Source organism: Atractosteus spatula, chromosome 1, assembly GCF_055471065.1.
Source record: "Atractosteus spatula isolate fAtrSpa1 chromosome 1, fAtrSpa1.hap1, whole genome shotgun sequence".
Classification (NCBI taxonomy): Eukaryota; Metazoa; Chordata; class Actinopteri; order Semionotiformes; family Lepisosteidae; genus Atractosteus; species Atractosteus spatula.
Genome location: NC_142706.1, coordinates 1,486,546 through 1,510,005, shown reverse-complemented (window position 1 = coordinate 1,510,005; position 23,460 = coordinate 1,486,546). Strand labels below are relative to the sequence as shown.

The following is a 23,460-nucleotide window of genomic DNA, read 5'->3' as shown; positions in this document are numbered from 1 at the left end:
GCAGATAAGCAGATTAAGTTAGTGGTCTCTCTGTTTCTTTAACAGGGTAGAAATCAAGAACTCTGTACTGTCTGTACTGTCTGTACACTGGAGCTCTGTTCCACTCTTCATTAGTGGTGAGATTAAAGTCTGCAATGCAGTCTCACTAAATGTGAATGTGGTGTATATTTGGACAGTCCTTGATGATCCTGGGTCTTGAAACTGTGACCTCTGGTCCACAGGATGAATTTAGAAGGATGGGACAGGGAAAATTATGTCACAGGTCCTGTTCAGAGGAAGTGCAGTGTCCTCTATCTACCCATAACACACTCAACTGTATGAGCAGGACTTGACACAGAGTTTTACTCACTTTCACCAAGAAAGGCTGACCAACGATTTTCTCCATGTTTCAGTTCATGACGGATATGTTTTGTTTCACAGGCTCTTAAAAAAAGGTACATTCTTTTCACAAGTCATGCACAAAGATTTCTTCCCAGGCAGTGGTCAGACTGCTCCTGCCACACACTCCCACTCTAAAGGAAAAGAAAAGACTTCTACAGCTGGGATGGCTGACCGCTGGCTTATAAAACTGAAGAAGAGAGGAAGTTGTGCTAGCCTTTGACATAGTTGGAAATGTCTGATAACAGATTTTCAAAAACAGCCTTTTCAGTTTAATGCTGAAATACAGAACAATCACTGGCGTGTACAGTTAGCCCTTAATATTTCAGCAAGAACTGACTCAGTGCCATCACACAGGACAAACACAGGACATGTTCATTATCAGAAATTCGCTTAATCCTACCATAGGGTGTGTGCGACTGCATCTTGAACACGATGCCAGTCAGAGCCAGAATAAATGGTCAAGCTCCAAGCTACATCAAACCAATGCTGGCTGCTACCTTTTGGCCCATAAGACATAAGGATAAGATGCAAAATTATTTTTTAAGTCATATGCACTTGTATTTTACCACAGACCCAACAATGTCAGTGGTTTGTTCCTGATCAAGGACCAATCTTTTACTGGATTTTTCTCCAGGATTTTCCTGAGTTTCCTCTCTTCTCCTGACAGTGATCAGTAGTGGAATAATTCCAGGAGGGTGTTACCAGGATGTGATATATTTTCCCAGAGCTTCCAAACCACGATAAACGGGATTAAGTTCAGACAGATGCATAGGTCAGTCTATCCCAGTGATGCTTTCTGCATTGAGCAGGGCTCTCCAGGGCTGGCTCTAACCCAGTCTAACTTGTAATTTAATTGAGATCAGTTAAAATCAAATCAATTTAAAATTAAAAAATTAAAATTCAAAGATCAGCTGGTCACCAAAATCCTAGTATCCTTCAACTTCCCAGGGTCAGTGTTCTCTTAGTTAAACTGTTTGCTTGCTTAATTGATTGATTATTTACAGGGTTTCCAATCTTTTAAGAATAGATTATGTATAAATGACAATCCTAACTGGACTGCGGTTCTCCAAGGGAGGGGGGGCTGGACGTCCCTGATTGTATATTCATAAAACAGGCTTCCATTTAATGGAATTAAATAGCTGACAAGAGGCAAAATTGATTTTAGACCCTGTTAAGCAGAAAACATTTTAGCAGAAATCATATACTGTATATTTGTATGAAATGGACATTGTTAATTACCATAGTAATATGTGTGACTATATCACCATAGTCATTATTTCCGAGACATGTACAGGTAGAAAGCATATTTTTGCCTTTGTATTTAGTCTTTTTGTTGTTGGCGTTGCTGAAGTGGTTAAATGAAACAAATTGCTTATTTATTATTGCTTCAATTATTCAGGTCCGTGGCTGAGTGTGATAAGAACGCAATTACCTTTCATCACGGGAGGGTTGATCTTTCGGCTACCTTCTCCTTTAAACTTTGAGTGTTGTAAGATAAGGAATATATTGTTGTTTTTTTAAAGCCAAGAGGCAGCCAAAGCTCTACGATCCAAAGAGAGAAACTTTTTGATCAGAAAACAGTAACTCCAACAGACCCTCGCTTCACGTGCTTTTTTAACTGAACACTTTTTATGATCGAAACGTCTTTACACGTTTTTCTTTTAGTGGAAATAACACAAATTGTCTCTCACTTCTTGCTAACAACGAGTGTTCTAGATATCATGTCCGCAGACCTGCGGAACGCTCCCCTGTCCCTTACTGCCCGGGACGGTGGCTGTTCGTGTCCCTGACAGAGCTTGTTTGCGTCAGAGCTCTCTGTTTAATTTGAGAGCGCACACGATTGTCCGGTCTGTGAACTCTGGGGGGGGGGGGGGGTGTTTGTGGTGAAGAGAGCTAGACCCCCAGGCCTGCAAGATTACGCCCTCTCCGAAAAGGGAGACCGACGCATGACTTTTATCTCAATCTTCAGAGCAACCAATAAGTGTTTCAGACCTGCCGGCAGAGACGCAGTGTTCTGCCTTTCTCATTCCTTGAAGGCTGAGGAAATAGGGCTATTCCTTTAATTTAACATTTTATTGTTTTTTTAAAAAAAACTTGCCTATCGGACGTCTAATTTTCAGCTTGTGTACCATTTAAATTGATTTTTTAAAAGCACAACCCGTTTTATTTAGATATTTATTAAGTCATTTTGATTTTATTACCTTACAACAGATGTCAGACATCCTTTTATTTCACCTGCTTATGCTGACCTTAAAACAAGAATCTGAATTTTTAAATATATAATTTATTAAGGCGACACTGGTTTGGATCAAATAACCCCGTTAAACCTGCGCCAGGTTAACGTTTTTATTCGTTAATTCAAGATGTGTTTGAGCTCTTGGTAAAAAAAGGTGGTATTTATTAGTTGGCCTTATCACAATGAGGTGGTAATTGTTATTTGCTGTCCTTGCTGAACAGCCCTGATTTCCCAGATCGACCCTGATAAAGGACGGTGACGGTTTCGTCCTGCGCTCACAGGTCGCGGCTACAATCCAGACAGGGTCGGCAGTTTTAGCTGCAGCGGGACGGTCAGTCTGGCCCTCCGGATGTCCCGCTGCATCCAGAGGGAGAGGGAGTGGAAATGACGCGGGGGGTTACTGCTGGCCTGTCACGCAACTCCGAAAGAGAAATTAAATAAATCCATGAAAAGGCCACGCTCTGAAATAATGACATGAATGAGCGCAGAGGCGCTTGTTTTTACTAACGTCAGCTTTGGGATATTTGTTTTACAATTGTCTTGCATTGCCATATACAACCATGAGCACCGAGACCTGAGGAAAAGCCGGCGAGCACTATTTTTGACTTGTTTAGTATGAGGAAGCTGAATAAAGGTCCGGAAGTGGCCCGGCTGCGGGACCTTCAGCTCCTGCGCCTCAGCTCCAGGCGGTGGATGGCTCTGCGCCTGTGGCTGGAAGGTTGCCGGTTCGTATCCTGCGGCCGGCAGAGGAATCCTACTCTGTTGGGCCCCTGAGCAAGGCCCTTAACCCCAACTGCGCCAGGGGTGCCGTATAAATGGCTGACCCTGCGCTCTGACCCCAAGCTTCTCTCCCTGTCTGTGTCTCATGGAGAGCAAGCTGGAGTATGTGAGAAGACAAATTGCTAATACAAGAAATTGTATTAAATGCCAATAAAATGATCTCTCTCTTTGTCCTTGTCCCGCGGAACCGGAGCCGACAAAGCGGGTGTAGAGTTCCAGCCGCGTCCCCTGACCCTGCCCGGCAATCTGTCAGCAAAGCGGAGCTGCGCTCGACTGCGGCGCCGGGGGGCCGTGTCCCCCTTTTTCTCTGCGACACCCCGTAACCCCGGGGAGCTGTGATTATGGTTCCAACTGGATGGTTTTGGGGGGTTCAAACCCCAGATGAGACACAGCAAGGTGTTTCACTCAAACTGGTCCTAGTAAAAACCTAGTAAAAGTACCAATTTACGTGGCTCCGAATAAATCTCCATTAGGTGACAGGTTCTGGAGAGCTATTTATTTAGCAAGACGCAAATGTTGTATGGACTCCTTATTTTTGTGTATTGAACCCGTGAAAAAAACACAAACCTTTAACAAATTAAGGCAATATTCCCAGTAGGTTTAAGATTCGCCTAGAAGTTTGTACTAATGATCACATAATAAGCCTGTTATGTACCTGTTGATTTTTTAATCATTAAAAAAAACGAAAATAACGCGTACCGACATTATTCTGAAAATATCGGAATACTTTTGGGCGTTTTTGTGGTTATTTTGATTCTATTCAGAGAGCAACAACGGTTATACTTAAAGCCCCCTATGAAGCCCTCAAATGTTTCTGACCGAAAAATTGATTAGATGCTTCTTAATAGTTTGAGAATGCAACTAAAACTTCATCGAGTGACGGTTAAAGTGAACTTAGTTATTACTACTGCTCAATTCCCAACAGTCATGCGTTAAAAAGGAACACGAGTTACAAATAATTTTGTGAGAGGATTTTATTCACTGAATTTGATACATTAGCAAAATAAAATTTCGTTTTGACTCACCGAGGGTCGGATTGTAAAAATTCGGGAAAAAAAACTTACTGTAAAATCTCTTACAGTAGCGGAAGACTCGCTATTCTCTCTAGTATTTTCAATGAACATTTTGCGCACTTGCGCATAATTTTTAATAACTGGCGCAACGGATTTCTGTCCGTAAAATAGTGCATTAGCAAACATTTCTAGGGCTTAAATACTCGTACGAAACGACTCCACTGTGTGATGTAACGCGACAGTTTTTCTGACGGCGTGTGCCTGGTTTGGTTTCTTTTCACATTGCTAATAAAGATCTAATAAAGTTTTTTTTTTGGTTCTGGTGTCCTTGCGTTAGCCGCGTTTTCAGTGCGCCGGTGTCTGAAGCGAAAACAGATGTATTCTCAATATTAAAAGGCCACAGCACTTACATGTGGAACAGGCCCTGCAGGGAGGGCGGGGGAAGGGGGCTCCGCTATCAGGTGTGCGGTTGGTGTAGCCGAAGCCCAAGGAGGTGGGCTTGTCTTCCCACAGCTTTTCGGGTCCTGAGCTGAGAGAAGCATTCGAGCTCATTCGCTCCGCGGTATCGGAGCAGCTCCCTGCAGCAGCGCTGAAGACCGCTCTCTTCAAAAGCCTCCACACAGGAGCAGCGGACACAAGAGAGGGGAAATGAAAGCATGGATTTGTTTCTGTATTTGAAGATAAGAGGGGTTTTGTACTCTGCGGGTTTGTGTGTTTTTTGATAGAACTCCAGCATAGATGCCAAACAGCACCGATGGATCGGATCAAGGTTTTACCATAATATCGGAGTAAAGCACACTGCGGTGACAACTGCGATCGGAGTCATTTGTCCAAATCTAAAAGACGAAAATGATCCTTACACGTAAGTGTATATTATTGGGGTTTTTTAATCACTGTCTTGGGCTTTTTTTCCTAAATTTTCGCAACTTTATCCAGTTGAGCAATAGTGTAGCTCATCGTGAAGTGTTGAACTATACAACCTGAAGGTTTTTTAATGATTCAAAAATATTGAGTTAGCCAGTTTAATATATAAATATAATATATTTCGGGTTTTTTAAATTGAAGTGTTTCACGGAATTACTTTTAATGACACTTTTCAAAGCGTCCCGGCAGACTAGCCGGGATCTGAATGGAGAGTACCCCTGTAGCGTTATCTCACTCCATATTCATGTTTTAAAAAGCGATGCTGGTTATTCGGAGCCTCAGTGGGACGTGGTCGCGGGCTAGATTTAAGATAAGGCGTCTTCTCCGCGCAGTCTGGCCGCAGTCTCGCCTTGGCACCACGGGGTCTGTGAGGGTCCCACCCTGCAGACCAGTCGCTCTGCTCTCTCTCCGCGGTATTCTCCCCTCTGTCAGTGTCCTAAGGTAACTCTGACCCATTAAAACAGCGTAAAACGTGTTGTAGACGCCATAAAAGATGACGTAGGAACCCCGGCAATAAAGCGTCCGAACTGACGCCTTTTTTACACCCCTTCGCTTAATGATGTGCTCGGCGGTGAAATGAGTTACCTTTGGCCACGTTTGGGAAGCCTCTTGTTATTTTGAGAACTGAGTAGGTGGAAATGTACGTGCTGTTTACTTTCATTACAGAAGTTTAGAATTTGTGGCCCCCTAAATGGTGAACACCCCACCCCCCGAGTTGTGCTGCGGTACTATGGTGTTCGCCTCTTACGCGTTCTCAGACACTGGCCCAGCCGGGAGTATCGAAGAAATAAATCTGCTCTTTTCCATTTTCTGTTTACTTTGTCCGTTGTTTGCTCAACGTTTTAAACGAGTATGCAGACTTCCAGTGTTGTTACCTCCAGCCGAAATGCGCTAATAATTGAATTGAAATGTCTCCGGCTCGCAATGTTTCAGCCTCCCATGCCATGGCGTTAAGAGAGTCCACCTGCCTGTGTGTTGTCTGCTTCACCCACAGCCTTTCCCATTACATTGAATTTTACCCTTTTCCAACTCGGCATGCGCGTCAGACGCCTATTAATTAGTAGGGGACATCTGAAACGCGTGAATCTCTCCCTGTCCCATGACGCCGTGGGGTTGCGACTTTACCCAGCACTATCCCTTTGATCCCCCCGAGCTGGGGCACCCCCTGCTGGCCGTCTGCAGCACGCCCACTGGGGGACCCTTGCGAGCAGCTGGCTGTCAGTAGCTTCACTGGACCTGCTTGCGGGCGCCCGAACTAGCTCGCTCGCTTTCCTCTTCAGCTCAGCTGTTTTTGTTAAAAGTCTACATCGGGTTTTTTTTTACTGTCCGGTTTCCAGCACTGCACGGGTCTACAAACTGAACAGTGCATGTTGAGTTGTTGTTGTTTTCTCCGCAGGGGTGGGGAGTTGCTGGATAATTTCGTGCAGTCGCTACCTAGTCGCACTTAGCCTGCGGCGCCTTTACTTGACGTCGTCGGTGGAAGGGCTTTACTTACACCCATCGATAACAAAGTGGGAGCTCAAAGCGCGTCGCCCCCTTTTCAGCCGGAGAATGCCCGAGCAGCCAGGCTGTGTAAATCTATCAGCAGCGCAGAAAGAGCCATTAGGGCCGGTATTCAGAGAGCCCATCTGGCCAGCAGCCCGTTCGCGCTGCCCGGGCCGTCTCCCAGGCCAGCAGATGGTGGGAGGCCCTCCTTCAGACGGAGTGACCCGACCTGGTGATATACACAGCCCTGCGGGTCCGTGGTAACACCGGAGAGCAGATGTGGTCATGAATTTGAAATCTGTTGCTGAGGTACCACCAGTGAGAATGGTTTCTATCTTAAGGGTTATGGTTTGTTGTTGTTGTTGTTGCTTTTTTGGGGTTTATATCTGTATTTACTTTTCTTTTTATATTTATCAGTGGCGTGTACATAAAAACACAACAGACTTTTTTTTTCTATATCTTCCATATTTGTTTTCATGTTTTGACTCGGTCTGAGCTCGCTCTGTTGATGAATGATGGTAGCCCCTGGACCGCCCAGAAAACATTTTAATCCCATTTGTATTTGTCTTCAGTGATCGCTGCTCCATCCTTGATATTTAGATTTTCAGGTTTACGTGTTTGATACGCCTGGACTCCCCTTTATGGAGACTTTGGTGTCCAGAAAGGAAACGTCTCACTCCATCCTAGCCTTTTTCACTGGATATGTCCCTTTGGAAGTGAATCACTGTAAAGGTGTTGCAACTGGCATAAAGAATTTCATCATGGGATAATACAAAACAATTTAATTTCCGAAAGCTAATCACACACGCCGCAAAATCAACAGAAACTGAAAAACAGCTTTCTAAGTGCTGAAGGTCTATGTACCCGACCATAATGGTGTCTCAGTGCAGTCTGTGGTTGGCCCAGCACTGTCGGAAGCCTAACCAGTTATATTTTTGTTTAGGTCTGTTAAAATTGCTTGGGCCCTGGTGGATTGAAACCCCCTTCCGTCTTTGATAATACATTTGTGTGAAAAAAAAGTATTTGGAAATGAGCACAATGTTTTTAACATTATTTAAACATGTGTGTTAGAAAAATACAAAATACCCTTGGCTGTGGGGACTTTAGGGAACACAGTGCATTGCCAGTGTGACTGGCATGTGCTGTATTTTGCACTGTGCAATGTGTCCCTGTGTCTAGGTCCTTTCGATGTGGGTAAATCCCACATAGGCCAAACTAATTTCACTGGTTTATCCTCCCTTCTGAGTGAATCCAGAGGTTTTGAGTCTGAAATTGTTTTTAGAATCAGGGAGAGCTGCAGGATTTAGGAGGCTTTAGGAAATAGCCTGCTGTTGATTCAGATCAGCTCCCTGCTGCAGACAGCCTGTGTGGTCAGACAGAGACTGCTCCCAGGGGAGACTCCTGGCCCATCTCTGCAGTTTCTCTCCGGAGTCCGGCTATGTGGTTTGCAGGGAGATCACAGCGTGGTCATCAGTGCCCATGCCGAAGAGACACAGCAAGGAAAACAGCTGAAGACACGTAGGGTGCAGCATCAAGGCAGTTTCTCTGTGATCTAGCAGTTATGCAAGAAATAATGTACCATCTTCACACGAGAAGTCTGCTCAATGATCAGTTGCCTGCTGCAATACACATTGAATTGTAGCCCAGTTCCTGAAAACTGGCTGAAGATTGAAATTGATGTTTGCTGAGGAGTGTGTTTCTCTATCAACACAGCTCAAGATTTAGCATTTTTAAAATGTTTCTGACCTTCTGGAAAGGAGAGTGTCTCTGTAGCAGTGCAGGCTATCCATTGTTCGCCGCGCAGCATTAATTTTACTGCGTCCCAGAGCTGACAAAATTGCTGGAGCTGCTGTTTGTTTTGGACACAGCAGCTCTATTATCTGTCCTTGAACAAAGGGGGAGGTCGTACGCGATACAGGATGGTTCTGTACAGTAAACAAGTTCACACGCTTCCTACTAATAGGAAAAGGGAAATGAGGTAATCCGTTGACCCTGAAGGACTGGAGACAGTGCTGAACCCACCCTAAAGAACTGAGCTGTTCATGCGCTCTGTCTGTACACGTAAGTAGAATAGCTGAGGACTGCTGCACTCCTCAGGGCTCAGCTGCCTGAAGTATCGACGATGCTGTGCAGAGCGGGCAGCAGGGATCAGTGACAGTACAGTATGCACTTGAATGCAGTTTGCGTCCTCTTTATTTGTTGTGATGCCAGATGTATCTCACTTTATGTTTGTAGCTAGAATGTTTCCGGACAGTTCTGTCATTGGCTCTGATAGCTTTGGAAACCTGTAGTTTGGTCTTTTTTCTTGGTGTTTCACACTCCACCAGGGATAACCTGCTTTGCAACCCAAAAGCCCTTGAGATCCTCCAGTCTTAGGAGAGTCTGGACAGAACATTGTTTAGTACACTGAGGTTTAGTATACTCCACACAATGGGCACATACCCATTATTTAACATCTAGACAATGGAGTCATCCCAATCCTCGAAATCTCTCATTTTCAGCTTTCCGATTCAATGAAAGATAACTTCTGTTTGCGGAAAGCTTATTTTATCCAGATCAGCTGTAGCTTGCTCACTAAGACAGAGCAATTTCCCCCCACTTTCCCCCTCTCTGTGGAAACTTCAGGCCTTATTAATTTTGCGTTGGTGAGGTTTCAAAGTGGCTGTGTGGTATGCAAATGTGAAAAGGGACTCCTGGTGACTTGGTGCCTTTCTGAAGGCCTTGTGCATTGTTTGCAGTGCTTGTATCTCTTTGTGTGGAGTATCACCAGGCGCATGAAGGCATCCCTGCCTCCCATTGTTTGCGAGTGGCTGTTTACTCAAGGGAAACCGCTGAGGCAGACAGGGGTCAGGAGATAGTTGTGTTTTGAGTGTATAAAGTTTCTAATCTCTGCAAAAATCATGCATGTATCAAATTTACCTCTATTTATTTATTTAATCATGTAATGGAGTGCTGAAGTGAACCCATTATGTAAAGAATAGCCCTGGGTTAGGGATTAATGCTCTAATGTTAAAGAGGTTTTGGCTTTAAGCCTCTGTCTTCTAAGGCTTGTGCTCAGGAATGTTTTCCAAAGGTAATGGCATCAAGTGAACTATATCCACCAGTCTTGATTCACATTTCATTTCACTACAAAGGTATTTCTCACGTGTGAACTTTAGAACTGTATTTTAGATCACTTGCAGTATACGTTCTGTGGGATTATTATCATAATTTATGAATCGGTGATTTGTTGGGCTGATGCTTTTTTCTGAAATGACATATATTTGTACACATTTATAGAACTTGGGCTTTTTACTGAAGCGATCTGCACGATGTGCAGAACCTCACCACTGCTTCACATTCTGTACATATTGACTTGCCTGGAAGTAAGATACCTTTTTATGTGCTGCAGAAAATTTAATCGATTATGGCAGGAAACTAACACTGGGTAACTTACTTTCTGGCTTCTAGCTACCTCTGGCAGCTGTATAAATGAAATCCTTGTGTTACTGAATGAAACCCCAGTGTTTTGAAAACATGCCTCTTGCTGCATATCATTCCACATTTCAAATGTGTGACCTTCATGTGAAAACACAGCAGCAAAAATGTCATTCCCGGACAAAAGGCTACTAATTAGCACAAATGCATGTTTTCATTTCCCAGGACGGTGTTAATCTTCACCCCTGTGTCAATTACGTGCAAACTTTACGGCTTTTACCCCTGTGAGCATGCGGACCCTGTTCTTGACAGTTGCACCGCTGTCAGGGCTTGTGTCTGGTATGTACGAGCTCCCGCGCCTCTGCCCAGTGTTGCTGCAGGGAGGAGGCTGGAGGCTCTCATTCCAGCCATAGCTGAGGACAGTCACGTACCTCTGATCGCAGCTCCTCTCCCTCCACGCTCTGTTCCTGGGTTTCTTGTGAGCTGGACCGGACTCCGGCGTGGGTTGTGGGATACAAGAGGGCAGAAACCCTGAGCTCTGACCCGAAACGGCCCCGGCTGCTGACGCCGTCTGCTAGTCGAATTTGATCTGGTGCCTGTTGCCATCCTCATCCTCATCTCCCTCCTTTCCTTCTGCATGTTTTTTCTTGTTTCTTGCAGCTAATTTTCTTTGCACTTTCCCCCTTGCCGCTCGATCGCTTCCGAGAGCAGCACTGCTCCTGTGGAAGTGGCCCCGGCGGTGTCTCATGGAGACCTGTGCCTCACAGCTCACGTGTGAACCGCCTCACCCTGGGCCGCGATACTCCGGCCTCCCCCGGCCCCTGGCGGTGTGCTCACTCGTGCCGGAGGAGCAGCCAGGGGGGCTGGATGAAGGAAGCCATTTGCTCGGCAGGCGTTCGTCACACCATTTGGCACGCGCTGCCTGAAGGCCCTTTCACAGCTAACGGGCAGCCTTCCCTGCGGCCGCAGGACAGCACCACCCCGGCATTTGTCCGCCAGTTAGCAGGCTCGTCAGAAATGTAGCGCAGCAGTTAGAATGAGGAACACGTCCGCCCGCGGCCTGCAGAGCCCCGTGAAACAGTGTGACAGCCGGCTAACGGGTTAGTTCCCGCAGGAGCAAGGCGAGAGAGGCTCTACGCCCACCCGTGCTGATTGAGGTCCGGCACAGGGTGTGCGGGGTCTTGGCAGTGCGGACTTCTCCAGTATGAGAGGCGTTTCAGAGTGACCAGGGCTGCTTTCTCCCTGAAAGCAAGAGATGGCAACTGCTGGAGGAGCAGCAGTCACGTTTGGCTGTTAGGCACAGAAGAGGCATGCAAAAACTATACGCCGCTGAAAAATAAAATCAGAACTTGTCGCTCCTGCATGATTGCAAATGACGGAAAGCAAAGCTGTCATGACGCTTGCCGGCTGTGGTACTTGATTGAACGTACTGTGTGTTGTGTTGGGGTTGTGTTTGCCGAGAATAGTAGATTTGTAGACTTTGTGTTTGGATCAGACGATCAGACAGGCCTTTAAATGGTGACGTCAGTGTACCCTGCAACTGATTAACGTTTTCTCCACTACCTGATTATTTTTTTGTATCCTTTGATAAGTTTGAAATTATTATCTCATAATTTAATGAGGGAAAGTGTAAGATAGTTTTACCTATTTAAATGGGCGTAAACATTTTCAGACAACAGGACTCATTTGATGTTCGTGAACGCAATGACCTAAGTCGTTCTGTTGTTGTTGCCGACGCTGTTTTTGTGATGGATTCACGATCCACATGAGAGGGTGAAAAATAAGGACAAGCACCGAGGCACCTCAGTTCGGCTGGGGCTGTCGCTGACAAGAAAGCAAACCGATCCTATCGATTAGACCTGGCAGCGTGCCGACAACCTGCACTTGCCCTGTTAAAGAAAGGGGCTGGTCTAAGCAGGCCTGGGAGGTTTAGAATTTGACACACTGATCTCGCAGGATTTACTTCATTTCCTGCTTGGGCTTTTGCTGCCACCCGTCTCATTTTTGAATCAATGTTTTCCAGGCTTCAGTCTAAGGTCTAAAGTTTGTGACCTGCGGTAGTGTTTCAGTTTTCCAGTGTCGTAACAGTCCTGATGCCTTTTAAGTATCAAACTTCCCCGATTCCATCATTTTCCTAGATCCTGGCCTTCGGTGCCGCTGGGTTAGCACGAGGCCATGAGAGTGGTATGTGCTTCATTAGTCCTTTTTTTGCCTGGAGCGGTGAGACATGCCAGGGGATTACGAGACTTGGGTAGTGAGCTCATGCCTTTCGTGCTCCCCGTTGGGCTGGTTCCTGCTTTAATAAGGGAGGATACGTGCGAGGCGATTGGAGACCTTGGATCGGAAAAGCCACTTCAGCTCATTCAAAAAGGCCCTTGCAGGCTTCCAGCAATTGTTCTTGTCAGGCTCTGTTGCTGCGGCTCTTCTTCTAAGTGTTCCTGCACAGTGTATCCCCTCTCAGAGGAGAGCAGTGCAGGTCCTGTGTGGTGGCGATACCCTCCTGGGAAACGCCGCTCTTTCAACCCCGGCCCTCAGGCAGCGGGTCTCGTTCGGCGCGGTTTGTTTCTTTGCGTCCTTGTCTTCTTTTGAGCTCCGGATCTCAATGCACTGGACCTCCAGGGGCTGGGTAAGATAAAACTCTTGCTGAAGGAGCTGCTGTGGTTGCGGTGGCTCCGTTCAGTTGCTATAGCGCAGGCTTGCTGTGCATTGGAACTTCCTGCTCGGTAAATATCTAACAGAAGGCTGTCTTGTTTTCCCTTTCTTTCAGAAATCGAGGCCAAGGAGGCATGTGATTGGCTGAGGGCAGCTGGGTTCCCACAGTATGCCCAGCTCTACGAAGGTAAAAAGTGCATCTCTGACCTCGGCTTCCAAGAATGTCGGTCTAAGTAACAGCAAGCGCAAGATGAATATTGTTAGGAGTTAGAAGCCGGCACCTTATGAACTTGAGGTTGAACAGCATTTTGTCACCCCCCCCCCCCCACCACATCTCTCTCTATCTCTCTATCTGAGGCCAGACCTGCAGTGCTCATTGAGACGTTCGTTCATCAGCAGGACTGTAACTGTAACTTTGTGTGTCTTTTGGCGTCGCCTGTCCACATTGCTGTGCGTGTCAGTAAGAGGCTCGAGCAGGGCTCCGTGCCGGTGTGCATTGACTGCAAAGGAACGGGCGAAGATTAATTCGGTGATCATAAGGAGGACCGTTAGGAGGCCCTGGGGCATTAAAACTGATTTCCGATCAGGAAGTAAAATGCACGTTGAAGCACATACAAAAACCAGTCTTCCTCTTCTGTGCTCTTCGTGTTGCCTTGCGTTTCTGCCCAGTCCCGGCTGCACTGTGCAGGTGAAGGAGCGTCTGCTGGGGCTTGTGTCCGGCCCCGGGCCTTCCTGTGGAGCGGATCAGCTGTGGTCCTGCCCCCAGTCCAGAGGCGCTTGTCTAGTGGGGTGGCTTTGTGTTTTTGTTTACGCGAAGGGATTGTTCTGCCTGCCTGAGCACAAGCCTCCCGCTCATTTCAGCCACGAGGTTAACTTTCAGCCAGTTATTTCCTGGGTGAAATAAATACCTTCTCCGGCTTTACAGCCACTAATTAAGGCAAAGAGAACAAAAAGAAGTAGTTCTGCACAGGGGTTATTTCGGGGTGTTGGTGTTATCTCGTGGTTTTCGCTATTCCTGTGCGGGGGTGTCGCCAGAGATGTGCTTCCGTCGGCCGCCACCGTCACCAGACTGGGTCTGCGGGACAGCCATGCGCGCGTGCACAGAGGCGTTCGGACACAATGAGCCTGCTTCTCTGAGCCACGGAGGAGTGTGTGCTTTCTGTGAATGGCTTTGCCACCCGTTTCCTGCGAGGCAGGGTGGGCTCCTCGCTCAGCGGCAGGGAGCGTGATTTGTTTTGATTCCGCGCTGTCCTTCCGGTCGCTCACACTCTCGGCCTGCGGGGCTGCTGGCCTTGGTCAAGGGCTTCAGCTGCTCCCTGGAAGCTGGCCTGAGCAGCAGCTGCAGGGGAGGGAGGAGCCCCTGGGACTGTCAGCCCCCTGATTCCTCCTGTTCCATCTGCTTTCTTCCCCCTTGCAGACTCTCAGTTCCCTATCGAGATCTCCTCTGTGACCCGGGACCACGACTTCCTGGACGGAGACGCCATTGAAGCTCTGTGCAGGTGGGCGCGGAGGCTTTGAGACCTCGATTTTTTTTTTTACAAATAAAATTAATTTTACACCCGTGGCAAAAACAGAACAACACCAGCAAACAGATGCAGATGGCGTAAGGAAAGTCCATCCTGACAAAGGGGGTTTGTACGTGTTAAAACCAGGAAAGCTCTCAACAGCTGTGTGTTTGTTTAAGAAAGGCAAATATTATTACTACCCCACATTCTGCCAAGGGTTAGTCAGCCTTTTTTGCCCTGTCTATAGCCTTTTCAGATGTGCCACAAGCCACAGTCATTTATGAGGACAGAAAGAGGCAGTGTTTCTAATCTTTATCTCCGGCGGCCCTGAACTGGCCGAGTCCCTGTGATCGATGTCTTGGCAGACAGTTTTGACAGCCTGCTATTACTGCACAGCAGCTCTGTCATGATGCCCTTCAGCTTCACAGTTCTGTATGATATGATCTCAGCACTGTAAAAGTTACTAAGAGATGCAAAAATTAAAAATTCCCATTGCCATTTCACCTGCAGAAAGTTGCAGTATTATACATCACGGAATGGGACCCCACTTTCCTCTGATGTTGTTTTCGGATATCACTGGGGCAGCTTTGGGTTCAGACATCGAAAGAAACCCTGATCTGTTTGTGTATCACCTTTGAACTTATAAATATTCAGTCTACAGGGAGCCATGACATGTCTTTATGAACTTTGTCTGCAAACCAGACCACTTGAAGATCACGTGGTTCAAAAAATGTTACATTTGTTGAGAGATGCCGATAAGGAACGCATTGCTCTACTACTAGACTCTACTACTTTTTTATCTGGCTAGAAAAAATGCACCAGTGCCTCCCCGTGTCACGCTATTTTCTTTCAGTACGGTTGTTTCTTTTTCTTCTGCTTAAAAGCGAGTGGCAAGTCGGTTCGGATGATCAGTAAGTGTGTGTGTGACGGGATATCTGTCAGCTGATAAAATGTGATAGGAGGGATCTCATCTGTGTGTGTTAAAGACCATATTTTTCCATGGGATGAAAGGTTCAGCACCCAGGTGGTTCTGAGGAGTTGATTCTCCAGCTGATTAAAGGCACAGCATTGTTCCAGCTGACCATGTGCATCTGGAGGATATCACTCAATGTTCAAGCCTTGAGCCTGGGTCAGTGCATGTCATGCGAAGCAGACTGAAGGGACTCCTAGCAGACTGCGTAGGATAAATGTCCATTTTTCTTTTTACTTTGGGTTTTCTTTTACTATGGTTTCAGATGAGGAGACTTGACATATATAAAGTCTGCTACCTTTTTTTATTATTGTTTTGGCATTTTTAGTTAGCCCCCAGAACGAGGCTGTTCCTCGATGTGTTTGGCCTGGGAGTGAGGTACAGAATGGGAAGAATGGCTCTTGTTCCTGGGGAAAGACTCAAATCCGGGGCTGGAATGGCATTTTAATTCTCCTGTGTGTGTCGTTCGCAGGCGGCTGAACACCCTCAACAAGTGTGCCGTGATGAAGTTGGAGATCTCGCCGCAGAGGAAAAGAGTAAGTCATGTCAACTGTGCTTATCCGCAGCACTCCCTCTGTTCTGAATTAAACTGATGTAATTCCTAATGGGAATACCTGTTTTTTATAACTCCGAGCTATTTGTATGGGACCAATGAAAAGCACGAAACCAAAGAATTGTAGCTCCTTGGGGAAAGTGGGTGCAGTTATCTGATGTTTCCTTTAAAAGGGGGATACTTTCATCCCAAAAACATCTTCGAATGAAATATGGCCCTCACTTCAGCATGTTTCACAGAGTGCTTCTGCAAGATGTTAGAATGCGAGGACTTTTTTACATTAGAAAGATATCTGGGTGAAGCAAAAACAGAGTTTTAGACATAAAGGAGCATAGGAGAACTAATGTTTATTTCTTCAAAGTTGATAAAAGAAAAGTCATGCCTGCTAATTCATTCAGAGAATGATATGAAAAAAAACATTTTGATTAGTTGACTGCCATTTCAAATTATACGGATCTTGTCACGCAGATACAGGATTTGTCATGCTTTCATAATAAACAGAACTAAAATCCAGTTCTGCATTGTGACCCAGTTAGAAATCAGCAAGATACACAACCTTGTTAAACATAGTAATCACTGCTGTCCAGGCTTATTTTAATGTATACAGTGTTGTGTATACACATGTATATATTTTAAATTGTGATCAGGATGGCTAAGACATCTATATATCTGTATCGTGCTGACAAGACCTAAAACAGCTATACATTAAACAGCTGTGCGTAGCCGCTAACATTGTCTTTATATACATAAAGTCTGTTTAGAAAACACTATTTAGAAAGCTTTCTAGGATTGGGAAACAGCCGGAGAAGATTATTTTGCACATTTACACCATATAGTTATAGTGACTGCTTATTCTTGGACGACATCATAGCCCTAAAGGTCTCCCCTGTAAGGGAGAAGACATATTCCTCGGCTCCCCAGAGGAGAGAGGTTGCCTCTACTCTGTGAAGAGGGTGACGTGGTTTCACTGCTAGTTTCACAGCCCTGGTGTCCTGGCTGAGCTCCTCCCTGGGCCTACACAATGTGGCCTACCTGGAGTTCCTCTATAATGCAGCTGAGGAAGCTGTGTGCTCCACCCCTGCCCCCGCTCGGCTGTGTATCTGGGCCGCTGGTGCAGAACGGCTGCTGTGTGTCGCCCGGCTGGGGGCTGTTCTTCAATGATGGAGGAAGTGGGCCCCCTCTTGTATGTAAAGTGCTTAGGGGTCCTTCAGGGTGAAAGATCCTATATAAACGCAAGGGATTGCTATTAGAAAGCCTGACACTGTGGAGGTGCTCTGTTGTTAATCTAGGCCAATCATGTCACATTGCAAATTAGTAGAAAAAATTAAAAAAATACTTTCAGAAACAAAACGGCTTCATTACTATAATCCATTTTTAAAAGCAATTTTAAAGGCATGATACCTCTCTAAAAATATCAGTTTTGGAGACATGTTATTTATATAACCCTATTTTATCATAAGGACACAGGAAGGGTTTTAAACAAGAGGAGGCCTTTCCATAGCTAACTGATCCAATCTAATCCAGGTGTTTCTTGAAAGAATCCAGGGTATCGGGCTGTGTACCATGACTCCTACAACCCTTTGTGTAAAGAAGTGCCTCCTGTCCTCAGTTTGCAACGCACCGGCCCGTAGTTTGCACTTGCGTCCTCTGGTTTGTGCTTCGTCTCTGAGTTTGAAGTCATCTGTCAGGTTGACTTTGTCGGTGTCTTTGATGGTTTTTGATGCTTGAAGATAAAATGGAAAGCATATATAGCACAGAAAAGAAATTCAGTTGCGTGATGTACCCTTAATGGATGAATTCTGGAGAGCATTCTGGGTTATTGGAGGAGCTGAGGCTCCCATTCCTGTGGTCAATGCTTCTGAGACTGATCAAAACAGTAGTGGGGATTGCAGCTGGCACACCAGTGCGTTTCTTCAGCACATAATGGAAAGCTCAGTACAATGGACACCAAAGCATCTGAAGAGTGGCCAGCACTATCTAGAGTGGGCAGGGCACGAGCTGACAGCGTGCATGTCAGAGGTCCCTGTGTGTTCGGACTGGTGTGACGCTGTTGGAGCAGAGCAGACCAGGGGGCATTCTGGTTTTGACGTTACTCATGAGCGTGCTGTCTGAGCTGACCTGCCGCATGTGAATAAGCTTCCTGATGAAAGTCTCTCAATGGCCTGCAATGTCCCTGTTGACCTCTCTGATGAAGAAGGGTCAGCAGAAAGCAAAGGGGCTGTTTGCTTGCCTAATAAAACCGCTGCCCTCCCTGTCCTTGGAATGCATGTATGTGCGGGACGTGACTCCCGTTCTCTGTCCTTCGGCTGCGTGGTATGCAGCCGCCAGCCGTCTGTCGAGGGCCGGGGTGGATATGAAACCGTCCACACAGCACAGGAGGTCTGTGAGCTGTGGCCCCTGGGGAAGGGAATCAGATCCAGGGGGTTTGTTTCATGCGTAAGTGGTTCACGTGAAGTGCTTTCGCACTGTTTACGCATGTCAGCTCATGATGATGATTCAAACCAGTTATTTAATTAAAGGGCCGCAGGAAGTCCAGGAAGCACAGGGAAGGCCTTGATGAGAGACCTGAGGCAGCCCGAAGGCAGTGAATTGCTGGAGTTTTATGGACTTTTGTCGCCGCGTTATTAGTCACAGCAAAGAGACTTCTGAAGCTCTGTCTTGGGTGTTGTTTGACTACAAATTAGGAGTTAGTAGATCCAGTTGGAAGACCAACTATCATTTACCGTGAAAGAAGGGTGTCTCAGGACAAAGCCTCTTTGAAAAGGAAGCTGAATCAGAAAGGGGTCTGGAGGGGTTCCTGACCCTGGCTGACTCCAGTTTAAACATAGCAAGCAAGAATGGAATTTCCTGTTGCCTCTGGGGTAGTGATAAATTAACCACAGCCACATGGGACTGTAGTCTGACATGGATAAGTAACACACAATGCAGGATATGTTTGATCTTATCTCTTTCGACAAGTAAATAAACACATTTAGAAATACAACAATGAATTACACTGTGCTGTGTTCTTAAAAGCAACAGAAATGTGTGTTTACCAATAAGCACAGTTCTTTAAAATTTAGTTACCTATAGATGAAGAGCTGGCTTCCATGATACTGTTTTGTCCAAAGAATCGCTCCCTTGAAGAGCATCACTCTGTCTCTGGAGCTGATTCTGTGAACCCGGCTTTTCAACACGATGCTGGCATTTCGGCAGGGAAAAAAAAGTGCTCATGGTCTGTATTCTTCACTCCCTGCTTTAGAGCGAGGACTCGGACGAGGATGAGCCGTGTGCCATCAGCGGGAAGTGGACTTTCCAGAGGGACAGCAAGAGGTGGTCCAGGCTGGAGGAGCTGGACGTGTTCTCCCTGCCGGGCGAGCCGGGCCTCTTTCCGGCCGAGGGGCCCGGCCTCAAGGTGGGAGTGAGCAGCGAGAGCGTGCTGACGGACCTCAGCGAGCAGCCGGAGGTGGGCTCGATCCACAGCACCCACAGCAGCACAGGGAGCCAGGGGCCGGGGTCCCGGAGCGCGGACACGGGGACCCTGCGGAGCAGCTCGGTGACCAGCGTCTGCTCCTCGGGCAACTCGGGGGCCAACGAGGACTCCCTCTCCGAGGGCCTGCCTTCCCCGAAGGAGCTCTCCAGCTTCGTCTTCAGCACCAAGCCCGGTGGGGGCAAGAGCACCAGGTCCAAGGCCAAGAGCTTCCTGAAGAGGATGGAGAGCCTGCGCCTGAAGGGCTCGCCCAGCAAGAAGAAGAAGCCGGTGTCCAAGCTGGTGATCAGCGCGCCGGTGCTGAGGGAGGGCATGGACGAGGACAAGCTGAGGCGGCTGAACTGCGTGGAGATCTCCAGCCTGCACGGCCTGCCCAGGAACCGCAGCATCTCCTACTCCACGCAGACCAGCAGCAGCAGCAGCAGCCCGTCGGAGGCCGGCAGCAGCACCGTCAGCACCCCCAGCCCCGTGGCCCGGGCCCGCAGCCACTCGGCCGCCTGCTTCGGCCGCCGCGACAGCAGCAGCAAGCGGGGCGGCATGTACCTGGAGGGGTTCGACCCCTTCAGCCACGCGCCGCCGGGGCCGGGGCCGGAGCCGCCGGTGGCCGCGAAGAACATGCGCAACCAGAGGGGGGCGGCGGAGCTGGAGGAGGAGGAGGAGGAGGAGGAGGTCATCTTCTTCATCCCCGAGGGGCACAAGCCGGGCACGTTCCCCAGAGCGCTGTGCGACAGCAGCCCCCACCGCCGGCTGCGGCGGGAGAGCAGCGGCGACAGCTCCAAGGGCTCCAGCTGCGGCCCGCGGAACCGCCGCAACTCCGGCGGCTCGCTGGACAGCCGGCTCAGCGTCTACGACAACGTGCCCGGCTCCCCGCCGGCCGACGGCGGGCTGCTGCTGTACCCCCAGCTGGACGACATCCTGCAGCACGTGCGGGGCCTCCAGCGCTTCGTGAACGAGTGGTCGGAGCGGGCCTGCGAGGAGGGCGACTCCGACTCGGCCCTGGACTCGGTCTCGCCCTGCCCCTCCTCCCCGCTGCAGCACCCACTGGAGGAGGCCGAGAACGGCAGCGACCTGGACAGCACCGGGAACTCCCTGCACGAGCAGGAGGAGGCGCTGGCCGGCCGGGAGCGCAGGGACTCGGGCGTGGGCGCCTCCCTGACGAGATCCAACAGGTCGGCAGTTTGTCCCGGGATGCGCCGCTCGTCTGTCCCCTTGTGCCGCCTCTTACACTTTATTCAGGCTCTCTTTCCTCTTTTCTTTCTTGTTTTGCTTGACTGGCAGGGATGTAGGGGGGGACGTGTTCAGACAGCTTTCCCATTACGCAATGTACCGCGGCTGTATGCAGTCATGCTCAGGAATGCTCTGTATCAGCAGGATGTAGCAATCTGCTCGGAGTTCGGAATGTGCGGGAGGAATTCCAAGCGGATTGCTATCCTAAGTAATTGACCAGCGCGCTGATTTGCATGTTGAGATGTTTAAGCGGAAATATCGGAGAGCTCAATCAGCTGTCTGAGCCGTACTGATGTCGCGCTTCATCCCACAGAAGAGTGACAATCAAAGACGTGGATTGAGTGAATCTCTCCTTTTGACATACAGCTGTTTTCTCGGCACAGCATTTGCTCATCTGGGTGTGAAGTTTAATTTTTTCCCCCTTGTTTTTGTACAGACCTCAGAAACTGCGATGGCACAGTTTCCAGAGCTCACACAGACCGAGCATCTCCTCCTTGACGCTGCAGATTAACTGCCAGTCTGTCGTGCAGATGAACCTCCTCCAGAAATTCTCCCTGCTGAAGCTCACCGCCCTGCTGGAGAAGTACACCCCGACAAACAAGCACGGCTTCAGCTGGTGGGTATCCTCTCGGCCTTGCGGGCGCAGCTCATATGTGCGCTGGGGCAAGTTACTGGAGAGACGGGAAAGAGGGACAGGCCTATTTAAGCTGGGAAGTCAAATCTTCGAAACCCTACTTTTCTTCTGTGAGCTTTATCATCAGGCAGTCTGCCCAGTTTCAACATGAGCCCCTAAAATCCAGTCGGGACATTGTGTCAAACTGCTGAGGGAGCTGGGGTAGCACCTGTAGCATGACCCACTTAATCTCCTACCTAGGCTATTACATTTTACAGTCCTCCAGCTGCCAAGTCACATGCAGAAAGCCATATCACTCTGCAACTCCCAACTGGCAATCCACTGAAGCTCAGCAGGTGTGAGCCTGGTCAGTACCTGGATGGGAGACCTCCTGGAAAAAACTAAGGTTGCTGCTTAACTAAGGTGTTAGTGGGGCCAGCAGGGGCGCTCACCCTGCAGTCTGTGTGGGTCCTAATGCCCCAGTATAGTGACGGGGACACTATACTGTAAACAGGCGCCGTCCTTCGGGTGAGACGTAAAACCGAGGTCCTGACTCTCAGTGGTCATGGAAAAAATCCCAGGGCGTTTCTCGAAAAGAGTAGGGGTGTAACCCCGGCGTCCTGGCCAAATTTCCCATTAGCCCTTACCAATCATGGCCTCCAAATAATCCCCATCTATGAACTGGCTTCATTACTCTGCTCTCCTCCCCACTGAGAGCTGGTGTGTGGGGAGCGTTCTGGCGCACTATGGCTGCCGTCACATCATCCAGGTGGGGCTGCACACTGGTGGTGGTGGAGGGGATCCCCATTACCTGTAAAGTGCTTTGATTGGAGTGTCCAGAAAAGCGCTATATAAGTGTAAGCAATTACTATTATTATTATTATTATTATTATTAAAGCTAACTCTGGGGCTGCTCATCCCGGTACTGTAACCCCCCAGACACCGTCATGGAAAACCTCCCATTCAATAGAGATCTCCCACCTTGGCTGAGTGAAAAGAAGCGAGTCCCGTCCGCTTTCACGTCCACCCGCTGAGTTTTCAACCCCAGCTTCAAGGCAGCGGCTGTTCAAAGCCTGTTGAGTTAGCCCTGTCAGATACCGAAGCTATTTGTCTGGTCCTGACAGGACCTCGTATTGACGGTCGTCCCTGCGTGCTTCAGATTCTCTGTGGTGAGGGTGACGTGTTGCTCTGAATTTCCACAGGCCTGTGGTATGCACACCTACGGTACTCTCGCTCCTGTTGCCACACTCGGGCTGGGCTTGAGCTGCCATGACAACAGCACAGGGCGCACAGATATGTGGCCAGGAGGGGGGTTTTCAGCCGGTATGAGCTGATGAGGGACATGGGTGCACGGATCTCCTTTTTAATTTGCTCTACAGTGTGGGGCACACAAAGCGCAACAGAACAGCCTTGTTCCACTTTTTAAAAACTCGGGAGGGTTTGGGCCCACCCCCCTCATCCAAAAAAATGGACAGCGCTCCCCCCAGAGCTCCAGCCTGTGTTGCTGCTGGATTTGGCCAGTTTGGAACAGACGCCGTTAAGCTTGTTTAACCATGAAATTGCTGGCAGCAGCGGCTCCTTCGCTGCCTGGGAGGATGCCTTTTCAAGCTTTTGGAAACCGAGAATTTCATGTTGATAACATCTGACGCATTACACGAGCTCCCTGCGGCTGTAAATGCTGCTGGGCGTTCAGGCCGGCCACAATGCTCTAATTTCTGTCCCCACCCCCAGCCCTTTGTCTGGCCTTGCTTTATTTCTGTAGGCCCTTGGCCTGCCGCAGTGCCTTAACGGCCCGGCCCGTCTCTAAAGGGTTTCTTTACACTCACTAATCAGCCATGCTGGGGCTCTCATTCCCTGCCTCCCCTGTGCTAACGACAGGACGTCACTCATCCGTGTGACAGCCGGCTGGTCCCTTGACGCTGGTCGTTGACGCCCTGTGAAGGCGCATAATGGGCTTCGCAAAAGAGTGGGTGCGAAGTCCAGAGCTTAGTGTTTGAACGACGCCCCTCGGTTGGAATCCCAGCAGCCTGCTGGCAGTGTAGGGGGCTGAAATGTACTGCTGGCAATTCCTTGTTTAAAGCATCACCTGCAAAGCCTGTGTGGGCGGTGATTGACTGACCCACTCGCAATTAACACAGCATGCAGAGCACCTATAGACAGGTTTGTTAGGTAGCTTTTTACCTTAGAAATCGGATAACCGACTAATATGTGCCCTTCGTGTGTTACTAAAAGGGC

The 23,460-nt window shown here is 48.3% G+C and overlaps 1 protein-coding gene across 3 annotated transcripts in view; it reads left to right on the top strand.

The window, feature by feature from the left end:
- Positions 1-23,460, top strand: part of dlc1 (DLC1 Rho GTPase activating protein) — a 56,414-nt gene that overhangs the window by 26,275 nt on the left and 6,679 nt on the right. For 2 of the 3 annotated variants that reach the window (XM_088919922.1, XM_088919938.1), the window contains exons 2-6: positions 13,004-13,075; positions 14,306-14,387; positions 15,836-15,899; positions 19,158-20,554; positions 21,049-21,228. In XM_088919922.1, the coding sequence (XP_088776048.1) occupies positions 13,004-13,075; positions 14,306-14,387; positions 15,836-15,899; positions 19,158-20,554; positions 21,049-21,228 (1,795 nt within the window). Of the gene's footprint in view, positions 1-5,008; positions 5,273-13,003; positions 13,076-14,305; positions 14,388-15,835; positions 15,900-19,157; positions 20,555-21,048; positions 21,229-23,460 lie in introns of those variants that run through there. The other variant, XM_088919930.1, reaches the window with a different exon arrangement.